The following is an 18,443-nucleotide window of genomic DNA, read 5'->3' as shown; positions in this document are numbered from 1 at the left end:
AGATGGAAACAGGAGGATTTTATCGTTGTCGTTTAATGTACTAGGTGAATTTCCTGTGGCGTACCCCCTGTGGTCACTGTATATGATTTTGGTACACTGGATATTATATATGTTTATCTGAGCTAGGGAAGAGAAAGAAAAATGAGAGTGTATCAAATATGACAAGAAATGTACTCACTACCTTATTATGTAACTGTAAGCTCTCTGTACATTACCTTGTCAATAAATTTTCTTTTTTAAAAGCATGGTAAGGCAGACTTTAAGACCATCTCTATAGGCATAGAAACCAGTGCAATGGGATTTCACAATGGAGGAGAAAAAATCGGCCTCAACTCTCAATATATACAAGCACAGCCAATGAGCAAGTGAGGGATCAGTAGATGGGAAAGTACTAGGAAGCAGAAATAATCAATCTAACAGAATTCTTGCTGAAGAGAGGCTAGTATCACCTAGAAAATGGTACTGGAGGAAGAATGAGATCATATAGCAAGAATACTGAAAATAACCAGATGGTCCCACGAAGAAACTAGTTTGACAAGCTGATTTGGGGAGAGGATGGGCAGGAATTCAAAAGCCTGACTAAAGCTTGATCAAGAAAAGATTGAGGGCTGGGGATATAGCCTAGTGGCAAGAGTGCCTGCCTCGGATACACGAGGCCCTAGGTTCGATTCCCCAGCACCACATATACAGAAAACGGCCAGAAGCGGTGCTGTGGCTCAAGTGGCAGAGTGCTAGCCTTGAGCGGGAAGAAGCCAGGGACAGTGCTCAGGCCCTGAGTCCAAGGCCCAGGACTGGCCAAAAAAAAAAAAATATATATATATATATATATATATATATAAATAAAAAAGAAAAGATTGAGACCACATTATTTTCCTTCACCTACTATTCTAAAATATGTTAAACTGTGTTCTTTTAACAACATATCACTTCCTTATTGACAAAGGGGAGGGGGCAAAACTAATTGTGCCCTTACAAATGAAGTCTAGGAGAAATAACTCAAAAATATCCTGCGACACTTCCCCTCTCCAGTTAGTCCTTTTGGAAGAGGGTAGTGTGGGGATTGAACTGAAAACGAAAATGTCATGGCCTGCATTCTAGCACTTAGCCGCACTTTCAGCCCCCTTTTGATTTACTATTTCTGGGGCAGGGTCCTGGCTGTGATTCTCGCACTTGCATCGCCCCACGTGGCCAGAGGCCACAGGCCCGGACCCTTGTACCCACCATAGTGCTTCCCCTGCAGGGGAGTAACAGGAGCATGCCACCACCCTAGCCCTTGGCTGAGATGGAATCTTACAAACTTTTTATGACAAGGCTGGCCTCCGTCCTCAGTCTCCCATTGCTGCCTCCTAAATACCTAGTATTATAGGCTGGAGTCACCATCCCTGGCTTAATGATGGTTGTCACATTTCAATTTTTGTGGTTATTCAACTACATGTAAGTCTCAGTGCTCAAAACCCTCAAACTTAAAAAAAGAAAAAATAAAACAAGCCCACAAAAATCCTCTTGGCTTACTAGACCCCACATAAGGGGTCTCAGAGGATTAACTCTCATTCCATTGTAGTCCTGTCCTAATGTTGTATTTTCAGAAATCTTCCTTATGTACTTTATCTAACACAGCAATCTGTCACTCTCTATTCCTGACATTCTTCTTCTTCAGAAATCTTACTACCTGATGAGATAGATCCATTGCTTTATCCTTTATTGTTCTCTGTAGGATTATAATATGGTACTAGAACATACTTACTGCTTTTTCCAGTACCCAGAATAGTAACTCAAACAGTACATGATGAATGGGAATTTCACAAAATAAAGTATCTCATTTTACCTTCACATAACTGCAAGGGAGGTGCTACTCCCACACTGAGATGCTACTGAGTCTATGGCTAACCAATCTGTGTACAGGCTGTAGGAAACTAAGGAAGAACTTGAGTCAAGGCAGTTTAAAAATATCACACAGTGCTGGCAATATGATCCAGTAGCAAGAGTGCTTGCCTCGTACACATGAAGCCCTGGGTTCAATTCCCCAGCACCACATATATAGAAAAGGCCAGAAGCAGCGCTGAGGCTCAAGTGGTAGAGTGCTAGCCTTGAGCAAAAAGAAGCCAGGGACAGTGCTCAGGCCCTGAGTTCAAGCCCCAGGATTGGCAAAAAAAAAAAAAAAAAAAAAAAATCACATTCTCTGTGCATCTCAAACTACATGTATTAAGAACCAGCCTGTAAAAATTTCCAATCCACTGCAGAGCAATACTTTTATAAACAACAATGAAAGTGTCATAGTAATGTCAAAATGTTCTAGAAGTTTCTAAGCACTAAATGTTTATCATTACATAAGATGAACCAGTTCTGGTGCACACCAAAATAAACTGTAATAGTCCAACAGCCCTTATATCTGGCTGCAGATTCAAACCACCAGTCAATACTAAATCTCAGCTGACTCCGCTCACCCAGGACTCTCTAACCCAATAAAATGGTAATTTTTTCAGAATTTTTGAAGTTTTAACAGAATAAAAGAGGGGGAAGGAGGAGAAGTTTTCTGTTCTGGACACAGGAAATGGGAGTAAAGAATCATAATAAAAGTAATTTTAAAAAATCAAAACAAAGGAATTGGGAGTATGGCTCAAGTGATAGAGTGCTAGCTTTCAGTAAAGAAGTCAAGGGAGAAAATGAAGCACTGCATTCAAGGCCCAGTTCAGCATTAAAAAAAAAAAAAAAAAAAAGTCAGGTCACAGTGACTTATCCTTGTAATCCTAGCTACTCAGGAGGCTGAGACCCACGAACTGAGGTTCAAAGCAAGCCCAGGAGGAAAGTCCACACAAGGAGAGCCAGAAAGAAAGCTGTAGTTTCAGTGGTAGAGCACCAGACTTGAGCAAAAAAAGCTGAGAAATAGCTGGGCATCAATGGCTCATGCCTATAATCCTAGCAACTCAAGAAACTAGTATCTGAGAATTGTGGTTTAATGTCAGCCTGAGCATGAAAGTCCGAAGGACCAAGATCTCCAATTAACCAGACAAAAGCTAGAAGTAGAAGTGTAGCTCAAGTGGTAGAACCTTGAGAGAAAAAGCTGAGGACAGCACAAAGGTCTTGAATTTAACCCCTGGTACAGCGCACACACAAAATCATATTTTGGATCATCTTAGTAATGAATAGTAATAAACAGCAGTACATAGTAATAGTAAATAGTAATGATAATAAATAGTAATAACTAATTTGAAACTAATACCTTAATTTTAACCCACACAAAAAGCAAGAACTGGGGACATGTGTCTCTGTAACCAATAGGGACAGAGGGGAGAAAGGAACTGATGCCTGTACTTTCTAAGCTTTCCCAGTCATAAGCACCAGCTTTTTTGGGTTGTTTCTAAACTACATTCTACCACTAAAGTAACTAAGGAATAACACGTTTTTCTCTTTCTGCCTGAACTGCACATTTATGGAAACCTAAACACTGACAAAGATTTTTTTTTAAAGCAGAACAACAACAAAAACTCCAAACACCATCAGTCACTTACAGTTCTTTCAAGGGAGTCTGAGAAAAAGCACTTTCTTGGATAGACATTATAGCATTGTTGTTCAAATCTCTGAAATGACAGACATTACAAGTCAACATTTCTACAATTAATTAAGTTACACAAACATGTTTGGGGGTGAGGGTAGTGGGAGGACATGAATGGAGGGAGGAAGAGTGAGCAAATGTAGTCATTATATTTAATGTACATTATGTACAAACTGAACTTCCTAACCTGAGAGTTGGGACGGGAGGGGAGTACAAGGGAGAACAAAGGAAGGGTGACAATGACCAAGAAACAATCATAAACCTGACTTATGGGACTGTAACCTCTTTGTACAGCTACTTCAGAATAGAAATTTTTAAAAAGCTATACAAACACTTCAGTAACAATCTCTGCTAATAGCAAAGATGATTTACACAGTAAACAGATGTATATAAAATACTTACAAATGCTCAAGGGACTCAAGGCCAATAAATGCTTTCTTTGTAATTGACTTAATCTGATTTCCTTGCAAGATTCTGAAATAAAAATTAAACATTTACTTATTAACAGCTTTATTGAGGTGAAATAGATAAAACATTACACACATCTAATGTGTACAGTTTGGTAAGAATATGCATTTTTAAGAATGCTATCAATTTGTGAATGGATGCAAAGCACAGCATGAGGCTTCTATTAAGATGTCAGTCAAGGAAGCACCTCTGACACCTAGAATGACCACTAATAAACCAGTGGTTTGCCTATGCTCGTTGGGTTAATTTTCCCATTTCTTCTTAATAAGAGGTCAAATAAATGCAGACAAGTGTGAGACACTTTGGAGAAATTCTTATCATGGGGGATTTAAAGTGCTACATGAGAGATTCTCCGCTAGATACAGACTTGTCAATCTCACACAATTCAATACACTATCAGTTCAACTATCGTATGAGTGAATTTCTTTTATTTGAATGAAAAGATTCTAGTTGCTTAACTTCTCTTTAAGGGTCAATAGGAATGCTCTATCAATTTTTTTTAAATAAAGGGATCACTAACAAAAATAACAATAAAAATAACAAAGCTCCTTCCTTTAGGAGATAAATCAGAAGGCCAAGACTTTCTGACTATCAAATAAACACAATCTAATTACATTTACAACTGGTTCTTGAAAATACATCTTTTTTTTTGCCAGTCCTGGGCCTTGGACTCAGGGCCTGAGCACTGTCCCTGGCTTCTTTTTGCTCAAGGCTAGCACTCTACCACTTGAGCCGCAGAGCCACTTCTGGCCATTTTCTGTATATGTGGTGCTGGGGAATCGAACCGAGGGCTTCATGTATACGAGGCAAGCGCTCTTGCCACTAGGCCATATCCCCAGCCCCTTGAAAATACATCTCTGCAGACATACTAAATAAAATGTTACAAATACATACAATTTAGTGAGACTTGTGAGTCCAGCAAAGGCTTCACTAGCATCTTCTATGGCCCACGAAATTTCATTGTTTCTTAAGTCTCTAAAAATAAAGTCACAGAGAATCAGGTTATGATAATCAATATGACCCTCACTCACACCACTGGGCAGCCCCCCTGGACTGGCAATGCCATTGCCATAATGCGCACACGCTAATTCTGACACTCATTTGTAACAGTTATTAATGATTACGTGAACACACACAGATAAACACAGAATATAAACCTAAGGGGCTACTTAGGAGAAGGGGACAGGGAAAACAGAGGTAGAAGGTGAATAACTGTGTGAGTAATTCTGAGAAACTACAACTGTGTTTTAAAACAGCAAAAAGAACCTCACTGAAAACTGTTGATTATTAGGCAGTTGAGGGAAGGGAAAGAGAAACAGGATCTGTGGGTAGGGGAGGTACTAGTGACAAGGGTTGGACTAAAAAAAAAACAGGATAAAAAGGGGTAAAGTAGATTGTATATGAAAATAGAACCATGAAAACTACTAAAAAAAAATCTACTAATTGTTCTAGGAAGACGGTAAGGGCAAGTGAGAAAGTGAGACTGACTGAATACTCGCATAGAAATGTCACAGTGAAATCCCCCTTGTAAAAACAAATTAACAAGAAGATTCAACCAGGCCTTTTAAAGAAATACCTGTCATAAACATGCAAGGAATGATCCTCTGAAGCATTAAGCTAACCTTAATAAATAAATTCAGCAACCTGATAACGGTATTAATCTTCTAGCTAACTATATGAGCATGTAAAACATGATAACTAGGGACTGGCAAATGGAGGGCCAAGAGAAGGCTTAGAAACAGTTTTAGAATAACGGGATTTCTAGGTAACTCCAGCTTCCCTCAAACTTAAGATGGCAACAAAGAGCAGTGTAGAGATTCAGTTCAAGAGCCATTGCCAGTCACTGTGTCAGGCAGGTGCCAGTGCCTCACACCTAGAATCCTAACTACTAAAGAAGCTGAGCTATGAGGATTGAGATTCAAAGCCAGCACAGGCTGTAAAGTCCCTGAGAGTCCTACCTCCACTCCAATTAATTACCAAAAAGCCAGAAGTGGAGCTGTGGCTCAAATGTTAAGAGTATTAGCTTTGAGCAAAAAAGCTCAGGGATGGCTCATAGGCCCCAAGGTTAAGCCCCAGGACACACACACACACACACACACACACACACACACACACTCACACATGCGTGCACACACAGGCCAAGTTTGCGTTTGAAGTGTCAAAAGGCAAATCTGATATGTTTCTAAGTTTGCACTAATCTAGTTTCAGTTCTGATAACACGGAAAAGAGGAGGAAGGATCACTTTAATTTTCAAAGCCAGATCCGAAAGGCATTAGAGAAAGGAGAGGAGAGAGTCAGTCAGACATATACCTGGCTGTGGACAGAACTAGAGCTAGCTACTGCCTCAGTGACTACACAAAGCCCCAGATTCAATCACCAGCATCACAAAACAAAACAGAAAACAAAAACCTGTGCATATATGTACCTACCACCATCATGTTTCTAGCTCATTGATGGTTAAATCCCAAATGTGGAAGCCTATCAGTTTTCTGAAACTGAGGGCCACAAAGTCTCCTAGTACAGAGCTGTTAAGAACCTAACAAATTGGGGCTGGGAATATGGCCTAGTGGCAAGAGTGCTTGCCTCGTATACATGAGGCCCTGGGTTCAATTCCCCAGCACCACATATACAGAAAATGGCCAGAAGTGTCGCTGTGGCTCAAGTGGCAGAGTGCTAGCCTTGAGCAAAAAGAAGCCAGGGACAGTGCTCAGACCCTGAGTCCAAGCCCAGGACTGGCCAAAAAATAAAAAGAACCTAACAAATTTAAACTGAGGATGTAGCTCAGTGGTAGGCCACATACCTACTAAGAGCAAGGCAATTTATCACTAGCACTGCCCAGGGAGTAAAAAATTTACAAATTTAGTCAAGCATGGTAGTATAAGTCTGTAATCCCAACACAAATCTGTAATCCCAACACTCAAGAGGCAGGATCAATAAGAATCTGTCTTAAAAAAACAAAACCTCCAATATCTACTATCTTGTTTTCTCTTATTTTGCTGTTTGAAATTGCTACATTTCATTAAATTTCCACTCCACAATCAAAGACAAAATATTCAGCTTTTATAGAACCCCAAAGGTTTTACAGCTGAAATTCCGTTTTGCAACCACATTCATGCGGATGGTTCCCTATTTCTTCCTTCATGGATGAAGAAACAAAGAAAATGATGCCTGTAAAAAGATATAAAACACGCTGGTGTTTTCATGTCAGACTGATCTGTGTTCTAATCCTGGTCCAAACATGCAAATTAACCCCCCTCGGGCCCGATGCTGCTAATATGAATAGGCAGTAATATGCTAGTGTTCATTTCTTCTGGGCAACGTCATGCAGCAGGAGCTGTGTAAGCTCAATAGAATGCTTGCCTAGCACACACAGGCCCTGGGCTGGATCTCTATACCCTTCCCTTCTCTCTCTCCCCTAAAAACAAAAACAGCAGACGAGTAACAGTAACTATGGTTAACTTACAGTACATACTTACTTATGGGACAGACAAAACTGTCCTGCCCCAAGGCACAGGACAGAAAATACTAGAATATATAAATCTGAAGATTGACTAGCGGTTTTAATTTGCTTTATTTCATTTTGCGTACATGTGTGTATGTGTGTGCATGTTGGTCTTGAGGCTTGAACTCGGGGCCTGGGCACAGTCCCTGAACTTCCTTTGTTCATGGCTAGCATTCTACCACTTGAGCCACAGCTCCACTTCAGGCTTCTCTGGTGGTTAATTGGAGATAAGAGTCTCAGGGATTTTCCTGTCTAGGCTGGCTTCAAACCTGGATCAGATCTCAGACTCCTGAGTAGCTAGGATTACAGGTGTGAGCCACCAGCACCTGGATTTTACTTCATTTTTTAAAATGTACTTACAGTGTCTGAAGGTTAGAAAGAAATCTAAATGCACCATCAGCAATGTGAGTGACTCTGTTGTCACCCAAATTCAATTTCTCCAGTAAGCTCAAACCCACAAAGGCAGATTCTTCAAGACGGGTCAGCTGGTTATAGGACAAATCGCTAAAAACAAGAAATATGGAAGGTAAAGAATGTGTTGTATTTGGCTCAACTTACAATTTTTTCCTACATTATCATTTTAAGTTTAGCTTCCAAAAAAGCTTCAAGGAAGGGCAGGTGTTAGATCTCTTTGCAATCATGAGAACTACTTACTTTAAGCTGTTCTAGTCCCATAACTTCCAACAAGATGTCACCCCACACTTATAGCTCCTCTAAGATGTGACCCCATGCTTACAGTTGCTCTGATGTCACCCTTCACTTACAGCTCCTCCAACGAGGCGTCACCCCACTTACAATTCCTCTGATGTCACCCTCACTTACAGCTCCTCCAATGAGGTGTCACCCCACTTACAGTTCCTCTGATGTCACCCTCACAGCTCCTCCAACGAGATGTCACCCCACACTTACAGATCCTCCAATGAAATGTCACCCCACACTTACAGCTCAGACAGTCTTTGGCAGAACTCCCATGCATCAGGGCTGATTCTTTCAATAGCATTCTGGCTCACATATAGCTGTTGTAACATTCGCAAGCCATATAGCCAACCTTTGTTCACTCCCGTAAGGTTATTATGTTCTAATTCTCTGTAGAATTAAGAGAACGAAAGTAAGTCAAAACAAGGCATTTTAATAGCAAATTCAATTTTTATTTTTGCTGGTCTTGGGGCTTGAACTGAGGGCATGGGCACTGTCCTTGGGCCTCTTTGTGCTTAAGGCTAGCACTCTACCACTTCAGCCACAGCGCCACTTCTGGGTTTTTTTGTTTGTTTGTTTAAACTGAGTAGCTTATTGGCGATAAGAGTCTCACAGACTTTTCTGCCCAGGTTGGCTTCAAATAGTGATCTTCAGATCTCAGCCTCCTAAGTAGTTAGGATTACAGGTACAATACAATACAATTTTAAAGGTTCATGTACTTTTAGATCAACCCAAGTAACATAATAAGTTCTATTTAAGATTTATTGCTAGAGGTGAATAAGTATCAATGCTACAAAACTAGCATGCTAAAATGGAATAGTACTGTTCCAGGTAATTTCTGATCCTTTTCACCAGTCAAAGCATTAGGTAACGTAAACTTTTTACATGAGAGGTTTTTGTCCTAGTTTTTTTGGTGCCTATCCTAGGGCTTGACACTCCCTAGGCTTTTTTACTCAAAGCTAGTGCTCTGCCATTTGCCTCACAGCTCTACTTCTGGCTTTTTGGTGGCTAATTGGTGATAAGAGTCTAAGGGACTTTCCTGTCCAGGTTGGCTCTGGAACCACAACCCTCAGATCTCAGATCTCAGCCTGATGAGTAGCTAGGACTACAGGCATGAGCCACCAGCACCTGACTCTACATAAAAAGTTTTACTGTAACCTCTCTGTACATCACTTTGACAATAAAAAAGAAAAGGAGTTTTAAAGAGCAATGATAAAAATATCAATTAGCTAACAAAACTTAGAACCTTTATATAAAAACCAGGAAATTGCAGTATCTAGTAGTGTATGTACTAGCATTTGTGAGGGGCTACGTTCAATCTCCAGCACTGAAAAAAAAGTTTTACATACACTTATTGCACAACAGAGAATGGAAAACTAATGTATCTTTGCATTAATTAAGCAGCCACTCTCTCTAGCCATTTGACACTGAATGGTCCCAGGCAGATTCCTATTAATTCCTAATAATCCTCTGTTCCAGTGTTCAGTACTTACAGTTCTTCCATGTTATTCAAACCAAAAAATGCTCCATCCTTAAGTTTGCTAATTCCATTGCGCTGCATTTTCAAAGACCTTAAAGAATCAAGCCCTTGGAATGTGAGGCCTTCTACAATTTTAATCCGGTTTCTTTTAAGTTCCCTTAAATAAAAAAATTTTAGTCAGAAAATTAGTTTGCTGCTCTAACAATACATAAAAAGCAAAGGACAGTGTAAGGAATAGCTACCTCTTAATAATCCATGTATTTAATTACTCACAAGAACTGGAGGTGAGGCAGCTTGAAGATCTTAGGTGGAATCATGCTAATCCGGTTCCGATTTAACTTTACCACTAATAAGGAACTTGATAAATTATCAAAGCAACCAGCCTCCAGAATAGTTATTCTATTATTACTCAAGTTCCTAAAATGAACAAAATAACATGAAGAGAAAAAGCTTTAAATGAAATTTCTACTACTAAAAAGCTGCCCAAAGTCTATAATTGAGCTCCAACTCTATCACTTTACTATATACAACTTTACACATCATTTAATTGCTTTTTTTCCTTTGCTTACAAAATTAGTATTGAGGTGCCAGACTTTGAAGTCAGGCCCCACCACGTGAACCCCATTTTAGAATCGAACCCTGAGCCAATTAGATTTGTACCTGTGTTCTAATCTTGCTTGCCCAGCTGATTGTTGTAACCTTGTTCTTTGCCTTTATAAGCCCTGTGTAATCACAGCTCGGGGCTCCCTCCTAACCTCCGCTGTGTCGGTGGGTAGGACGAGGCCCGAGTTGGCAGCTCGTTAAATAAAGCCTTGCCTTGCTTTTGCATTTCGGAGTGTCTGAATCTCGGTGGTCTTCTTGGGGGTGGTCTTGCAACTTGGCACAACATTTGGGGGCTCGTCCGGGATAGCCCCAGAGATCCCGAGATCCCAGACTCCGAAGGTAAGAAAACAGCGCTGTTCATTTGTCTTGTCCTGTAATTTGTCTGTTTGTCTGTTTTGCTTTTGCTTATACTTGTAGGGTGCGAGTCAGTTTGGTTTTTGGCCGGAACTGACCAGGAGGGCCTCCTAAATGAGACTCAACCCGCCCACCTTGTACTTGGGTCTGCTCCTTCTGCTTATCTGGCAGGAGGTTGTGGGCCAACTTGGGTCCACTCCTCCTGTACCCTGGCAGGAGGTTGTGGGCCAACTTGGGAGATCTCCAACTCGTAACTCGGGTCCACTCCTTCTGCACCCTTGCAGGAGGTTGTGGGCCAACTCGGGTCCACTCCTTCTGCACCCTTGCAGGAGGTTGTGGGCCAACTCGGGTCCACTCCTTCTTGCAGGAGGTTGTGGGCCAACTCGGGTCCATTCCTTCTGCACCCTTGTAGGAGGTTGTGGGCCAGCTTGGGAGATCTCCAACTCGTAGCTTTTCTTGTTCTCAGGCCTGTGTGTTTTCCTCCTTTTTTATTGTTTTGTTTTTTGTAGCCTTTTGGACTGAACTTCTGATCAGAGCTATGGGTAACGTTCTATCTTGAGGACCTCCATCTAGCCCCCTAGACTTGATCCTAGCTCACTGGAGGGAGGTTAAGGAGATAGCTCATTTTTGTGTGTTTCTTTCTTGCACTGTGCCTGACTGACAAATGGATAATGGGGGACGTTCCTTCCACTCCCCTGGACTTGACTTTGGCTCACTGGAGGGATGTGCAGGTGACAGCCCACAATCAGTCAATCAGTGAGAATGTCCACAAAAAAAAAGAACTCTGGGGGACCCCCACCCAGCCTTCTTAAGCAGAAAATTGTTTGGTGTGCTAAAATGTTTTACTAAGACTAAAAATGTTTTACTAAAACTATCAAGCCCTGGAAAATGAGGCTGGAGAATGCTAAAATCATTTGTTAAAGGTTTTTGTCTTAAAATGTACGGCCGATGCTTATTCAGCGTGCTTTAAGATCTTTTGAAAATGTGTGTGTGCATGTGTGAGTGTGAACATGTTCAAGACTGCAGTATGATGCAAAACTAAGTTTAAATTCAAAGGTCTTCATGCCATGCAGTAACTGGGACTGAAGAAAAAAAAAAAAGGCTCTTTTGAAACAAGCAGCCCGTAAGCAAAGGGCGGCACCTGGTTTCAGATTGCCTGTGAGCTTCAGTTTTTCCGATGCAGATAAAAGCTAAAGTGTTGTGTTAGTGGTAAAAAGGCTTTGGAAATCAAGAATACATTTCTAGATAAGAAATTTGGAAGTAAAATTGTCCTAAATAATTATTGCAAAGTGAGAAAAGGAGAATTATGGCTACCAAAATGTTTAATTGCCATTCCAGCTTCTTTGTAGGTTTTTTGTAACAGTTTCCAGCAGGCCCACAGAGAAGCACAGGTGATTCCTACAAGTTTGTCAAGATCTAATACTGACCCTTAATAAGTTCCAGGTAAGAGAGCATGCTTAAAAACTACTTCTGTGTGGACCACCTTGTTGCTTTTAATTGGAGTAAAGTGGCCCCTTATAAGACTCATTGATCTGAATCTGCGGTTCAAAGCCAGCCCGGGCAAAGAAAGGTCCCTGTGAGAGACTTGTCTCTAATCAGCCAGCAGAGTGCTGGGAACGGAGTGGTGTGGAGCTCAAAAGTGGTACGGTGCTAGTCTTGAGCTGGAGAGCTGAGGGACAGCACTCAGGCCCTGAGTCCAAGTCGAAAGTCACTCCTCCTGGGACAAAAGTGATGGAGCATCCAGAGGCAGTAAGCCACTGCTTGGATGGCAGAGATGGTGTCAGATCCTAGAGTCACTACTGTTGGCCTTTCAAAAGTTAAAGCCGGGAAGTCCTAGAAGAATAGTTCATGAGCATGCCTTTCCAGTGCCCATGTCTGTCTACTGGGCAGGAATTTGCCAGTCATATGTGATAGTGGTTGGTAAGGGTAAGTTTGTTAAATGAGAGGATAGATTAAAATCTTACCCCCCGCATTTACTCAAAGCCCTGACTGGCAGTAAGAATTTTAAGTTGATACATCTGTTTAGGAAAGAAAGCTTGTAGACCTGAGATTGTGTTGTGTCCTTATTGAGATCTGTTAAAGGCCTGTCAGCTTGCCAATGCCCCCAATCAACAGATTAACCATGGTGGAAGGGACCCTAGACAGCATCGCCACTTGGGTTCATTGCTTCCACGCCAGGCCAGCTGACCCCTTTGCCCTGGATGACAACTACCATAATGGAACATGGGAGGTCTCCAAGCACCCAACTCAGCCGCTTCGCCTTCGCCTCAAGAAAAGAAAGTTAGACTGAATATTGTTATAATTTTCTTTTTGCCTTCTTTCCTTACTACCCTGGCTGGTGTTAATGTTATTTTGGCAGCTCACTCCAAAGTGAGGTGAATCCTGCAGTCCCTTGGTAAAGTAAGACTAAGGTTATAGGTTCCTGGCTAGGTAAGGTCAACGCCCCTGAGTCAGCCTGAAGAAATTACAGAAGATGGATGATCTTCACCCATCAGCCCCCCTTTAAAATCAAGGGACCAGAGTTATTTTTGGGAAGATGAGGCAGGATAAACTAGAGACATGCAAAACAGAGGTACAGAGAATATTCTTGTAAGAAATGGTGACAGGCCATTTGTTTACTACATTGGGCCCTACTGGCCCATGCCTTACCTCTATATCATCCCCTAGACATGCAAGCCATTGAAATGGACAGAATGGAGCCATGATTGGCTCCCAAGGTACCAAAAAGAAAAAGGGGGAAATGAGGTGCCAGACTTTGAAGTCAGGCCCCACCACGTGAACCCCATTTTAGAATCGAACCCTGAGCCAATTAGATTTGTACCTGTGTTCTAATCTTGCTTGCCCAGCTGATTGTTGTAACCTTGTTCTTTGCCTTTATAAGCCCTGTGTAATCACAGCTCGGGGCTCCCTCCTAACCTCCGCTGTGTCGGTGGGTAGGACGAGGCCCGAGTTGGCAGCTCGTTAAATAAAGCCTTGCCTTGCTTTTGCATTTCGGAGTGTCTGAATCTCGGTGGTCTTCTTGGGGGTGGTCTTGCAACTTGGCACAACAGTATGACAAATCTGGGAGTGTGGCTAAGTGGTAGAGTGCTTGCCTAGTATATATAAGGCATTAGGTTCAATCTGCAGAGCTGAAAAAGTATGATAGCTATTTTAGGTTGTTATGCAGCACTATGTATAAACAGGCTTTATGTTTTACATCCATTTTATTTATTTTGTGTGTGTGTGCCAGTACTTTTGCTTGAACTCAGGGCCTGAACTTTTCCGCTCAAGGCTGTTGGCTCTAGCACTTGAGCCACTGCTCCCCTTTTGGCTTTTTGGTGGTTAGAGGTAGAATCTCACCACCCGTGCTGGCTTAAACAGTGATCCTCAGGTCTCAGCCTCTTGAATGACTAGGATTACAGGCAAAAGCCACTGGTGCCTGACTAGTGAACAGGCTTTATGAACTAGAAAACACTAGCATATATGATAGCTAACTATCATCATCATTATACAGGGTAAGCTACTGTTTATCAAATAACTCAGTCACTCCTATTTACCTTTTATAGAGAACTGCTGATTAGGGCTGGAAGTATGGCTCAGAGGTAGAGTGCTTGCCTAGCATTCACAAGGCCCTGGGCTCAATCCCCAGCACCACAAACCAAATAGAAAAGCTGCTGCTCTTTAAAAAAAAAAAAAAAAAATCCAGAATTAAACCTCAAAGTTTACTCTGGATACCTATAGATTTTTTCTAACCAGTGTACTCTTTCTTCAAGAGGGAAGGTAAGAGACCAGTTAGCCCAATGACCCAATCCTAGGCTTACTTAATACATACATACCAAAACTACAAATAATAGACATTTAAGAGAAGTTAGGTGCCAATGCGTAACAGAAAGGTACTTAAAATTTCTTTGGGTACATTTCTTTTCATTACCTTATGTAACTGTAACCCCTGTGTATATCATCTTTACAATAAAATAAAAAATAAAATGTTTTTAATACATTAAATTTAAACTCATTTTACTTACAAGTATTTAAGCTGCATTCGAGGAAAGGAAGATGTCTTGATTTCTGATATTATATTGGAACTGAGGTCTAAATTCTCAAGAGCAGGGTAAAACTGGAATGCCTCTGCATTTATTTGTGGGATTAAGTTATGAACTCTACAAAACAAATATTATATTAAAGCAGTTACCAGTGATTTACCCCAGGCCACAGGTCATTAAGTAATTATGAATGACAGTATGGGTACTTAAAAACAAAGACAAAAGTCCTATATACTATTCATAATTTTTTTTAAATCTGAGATTTTAATTACTTACAATGAAAGTAGAGTAATATTAGTTGTTGCTTCTCCAAAATAAGGAATTTCAGTTAGTTCGTTATAGTTCATTTTCCTATTTAAGGAGAAAAAAGATTTAAAAGCTTAATAAAAGAAATGCTTTCTACCTCTTAAACTTTTGTTTCTAGCTAATATACATTATTTAGGTAAGTGCCAAATTTGAAAAAGCCTATGACTGAGAGTTAGACTAAAAGAAAAATGTATTTACTAAGAAATTAAGACAATTTAGTAAGAAATGTTTTAATAACACTAATAATTAAATCAGTATTGGGAAGACTAAAAATGATTTCACATTAATTTTAGTATCAGCAAAGTTCTTTGAAAACTTGCATTTATGAGTTGAGTCCTTAAAGAAGAAATACCAGGGCTGGGAACATGGCCTAGTGGCAAGAGTGGTTGCCTTGTATACCTGAAGCCCTGGGTTCCATTCCCCAGCACTACATACATAGAAAACACCCAGAAGTGGCACTGTGGCTCAAGTGGCAGAGTGCTAGCCTTGAAGCAGTGCCCAGGCTCTGAGTTCAAGGCCCAGGACTGGCAAGAAAAAAAGAAATACTCCATGCAGATCATGTTATCGCTCTCAACAACAACACACCAACACACACACACACACGCACCTCACACACACAGACATTTTTTTTTTTTTTTTGGCCAGTCCTGGGCACTGTCCTTGAGCTTCTTTTGCTCAAGGCTAGCACTCTGCCACTTCAGTCACAGAGCCACTTCCAGCTTTTTCTGATCATGTGGTGCTGAGGAATCGAACCCAGGGCTAAGCAAGCACTCTACCTACCGCTAAGACACATTCCCAGCCCTCAATTTTTTTTTTTATTATCTCTAAGTAGTTGTAATATACACTCGTTAAAGCTATTCAAAGTTAAGAGGGTTGCTTAGGAGCACAGAAGGAGTTAACTCATCCATGCAGAGCTAGAACCTATGACTAATCTTATTACGCTCTGTATGACATGCATGACACACTTATTCTTAGCTGCCCTTTCAACAGACAGTTTCAAATGTTTCAGGAACAAATCGATATCACATTTCAAGCTCAACAATCCAGCATACAGAAAAGAAGCCAGAAATAAATAGTTTCTAAGAAACCAGTTGAATTTACAAAGTCAACCAACAAATCTCCTTTCCTCGTTGCCCATTCTTTCAGCTGTTTATTCAGTTTACAAGTAAACGCAGTATATTTGGGGCCAGAGAGGAAGTAATACAGGGATAAGAAGGACTTTTAAAGGGGGAAGTGGGACAAGGGGGAGTGATAGAGGAGATGAGGCTGATGAGAATACAGTGGCTCCATGTGTGGAAATGTCATAACGACCCCCCTTGTATACATAACATACATGAAAATAAAATTTAAAAACAAAAGACTTAAAAATTAAAGAAAAAAACAACAGGGAATAAAGAGAAAAGCAGGTCTATCAACAGTTGTGTCCTGGGGAACATCATAACACAATAACTAATACTGTTAATATTTTATAAATTCTCCTGATGCGGGAGGATCTGAAGTCTAGGCTGAACTACAGGGTTAGACACTGTCTCGAAAAGAAATGAAACAGCAGGCACCAGCGGTCCACGCCTGTAATCCTAACTAATCAGGAGGCTGAAACCTGAGAATTGTGGTTTGAACCCAGCAAGGAAAAGAAAGTCTGTGAGACTATCTCCAATACACTTCCAAAAAAGCCAAAAGAGCTATGGCTCAAGTAATAAGAGTGCTAGCCTTGAGCAAAATAAGTTCAGAGACAGCCCCTACGCCCTGAGTTCAAGGCCCAGGACGAGAACCAAAAAAAAAAAAAAAAGGGGGGGTGGTTTACAGAAAAATTACTGCCTAAATTACCTAACAGATTTCATTAAAGGAAAAACTTTAGGAGGCCCAGAAGTTTTTGTTTTTTTGCCAGTCCTGGGGCTTGAACTCAGGGCCTGAGCACTGTCCCTGGCTTCTTTTTGCTCAAGGATAGCACTCTGCCACTTCAGCCACAGCACCACTTCCAGCTTTTCCTATATATGTGGTGTTGAGGAATTGAACCCAGGGCTTCATGTATACAAGGCGAGCACTTTACCCCTAGGCCATATTCCCAGCCCTTAAAGGAAAAACTTTAGCCAAAAGGAGAACTGACTTCTATCAACCAAGACATTCTCTAGAGTAATACTCTACTTCTTTTTTTTTAGTTGTTTTATCGTCAAGGTGAAGTACAGAGGGGTTACAGTTACATACGTTAGGTAGTGAGTACATTTCTTGTCCAACTTAATACCCCCTCCTTCATTTAATCTCTCACCTTCCCTCCTTCCCCCTGCCCCCAGTTGTACAGTTCGTTTACAACACATTGTCTTGTAAGTACTGCTGTTGCATTGCTTTGCCTTATACCCTTTACCTCACAGTTTTAATGTTCCCCTTCTCTTATTCAGACAAACATATATAAAATACCCAGGGTACCAGAATCAAAATGAGTGACAACAGGGGACAAATCATAGGGAAGATGAACAGAGGAAAAAAGAAATAATTTCACATAGTACGTTGAAAATAATAACTTCAATGATAATAAACCACTTGCTTCCATATTTTGGAGATTATTTCTCTTAGTGTCATCTTATGTGGTCATATGTATATAGCTATTGAGCTATTGTGATCATTCACTAGGACTATCCTAGATATATACTAATTATTACCAATAAGGGAGACCGTAGAGTTTATTTTCTTTGGATCTGGCTCATTTCACTTCATATGATTTTTTTCTTTCTATCTTCTTAGGAACAGGGCAACGTCATCCTTTCTGATAGAAGCATAGTATTCCATTGTGTATATATACCACAGTTTCTTGATCCATTCATCTACTGAAGGGCATCTGGGTTAGTTCCATATTTTAGCTATGGTAAATAATGCTGCTATGAACATGGTTGTGCTGGTAGCTTTAGTTTAGCCTTGTTTGTGATCCTTTGGGTAAATGCCCAAATACTCTATTGCTTATCTACCAACTTTAGATATGATGCTATTTTTAGATATATATCAAAACACTTAAAAAGTTTATACCATACAGTTTCATTGGCTTGAAACCATGGCAAAAAAAAAAAAAAAAAAAAAATTCCCAAGAGGGAAGAAATGTTATTTTTGGTTTCAGAAAAGTAGAATATTTCTATGCAATTTGTAACCTGAAATCACCAACTCAATGCCTACAGTTTGTAATAAAAACAAAGACAATAGGTTTTTAAGTCATTTAATTAAAAAGTTTCCCTTATGGGAGGGGGGATAAATAGTTTGGTGGAGGAGTAACTAGTTAGATTGTGTATAACAGAACACTTGAAACTCCACACTGAAATTGTTTTGGGAAGGGAAAGAGTGACAGAAGGGATGAGACTGAATGTAACAAGCTTTAACCTGTGAAATGTAACAATAAATGTAACTTATATAAACTAATAAAAGACAAACTATGTAACTACTTTTAAAAAATTCTTCATGTGACAGCATCTCTAG

General features: G+C 40.4%; 1 protein-coding gene across 1 annotated transcript in view; it reads right to left on the bottom strand.

The window, feature by feature from the left end:
* Positions 1 to 18,443, bottom strand: part of Lrig2 (leucine rich repeats and immunoglobulin like domains 2) — a 74,641-nt gene that overhangs the window by 38,497 nt on the left and 17,701 nt on the right. The window contains exons 3-11 of the mRNA XM_048363038.1: positions 14,955 to 15,029; positions 14,661 to 14,795; positions 9,973 to 10,116; positions 9,713 to 9,856; positions 8,466 to 8,609; positions 7,884 to 8,027; positions 4,916 to 4,996; positions 3,956 to 4,027; positions 3,510 to 3,578 (exon numbers count right to left, since the gene is read on the bottom strand). Of these exons, the coding sequence (XP_048218995.1) occupies positions 3,510 to 3,578; positions 3,956 to 4,027; positions 4,916 to 4,996; positions 7,884 to 8,027; positions 8,466 to 8,609; positions 9,713 to 9,856; positions 9,973 to 10,116; positions 14,661 to 14,795; positions 14,955 to 15,029 (1,008 nt within the window). The remainder of the gene's footprint in view (positions 1 to 3,509; positions 3,579 to 3,955; positions 4,028 to 4,915; positions 4,997 to 7,883; positions 8,028 to 8,465; positions 8,610 to 9,712; positions 9,857 to 9,972; positions 10,117 to 14,660; positions 14,796 to 14,954; positions 15,030 to 18,443) is intronic.

This window comes from Perognathus longimembris, chromosome 15 (genome assembly GCF_023159225.1).
Source record: "Perognathus longimembris pacificus isolate PPM17 chromosome 15, ASM2315922v1, whole genome shotgun sequence".
Taxonomy (NCBI): Eukaryota; Metazoa; Chordata; class Mammalia; order Rodentia; family Heteromyidae; genus Perognathus; species Perognathus longimembris.
This window is presented reverse-complemented; position numbering and strand designations above follow the sequence as displayed.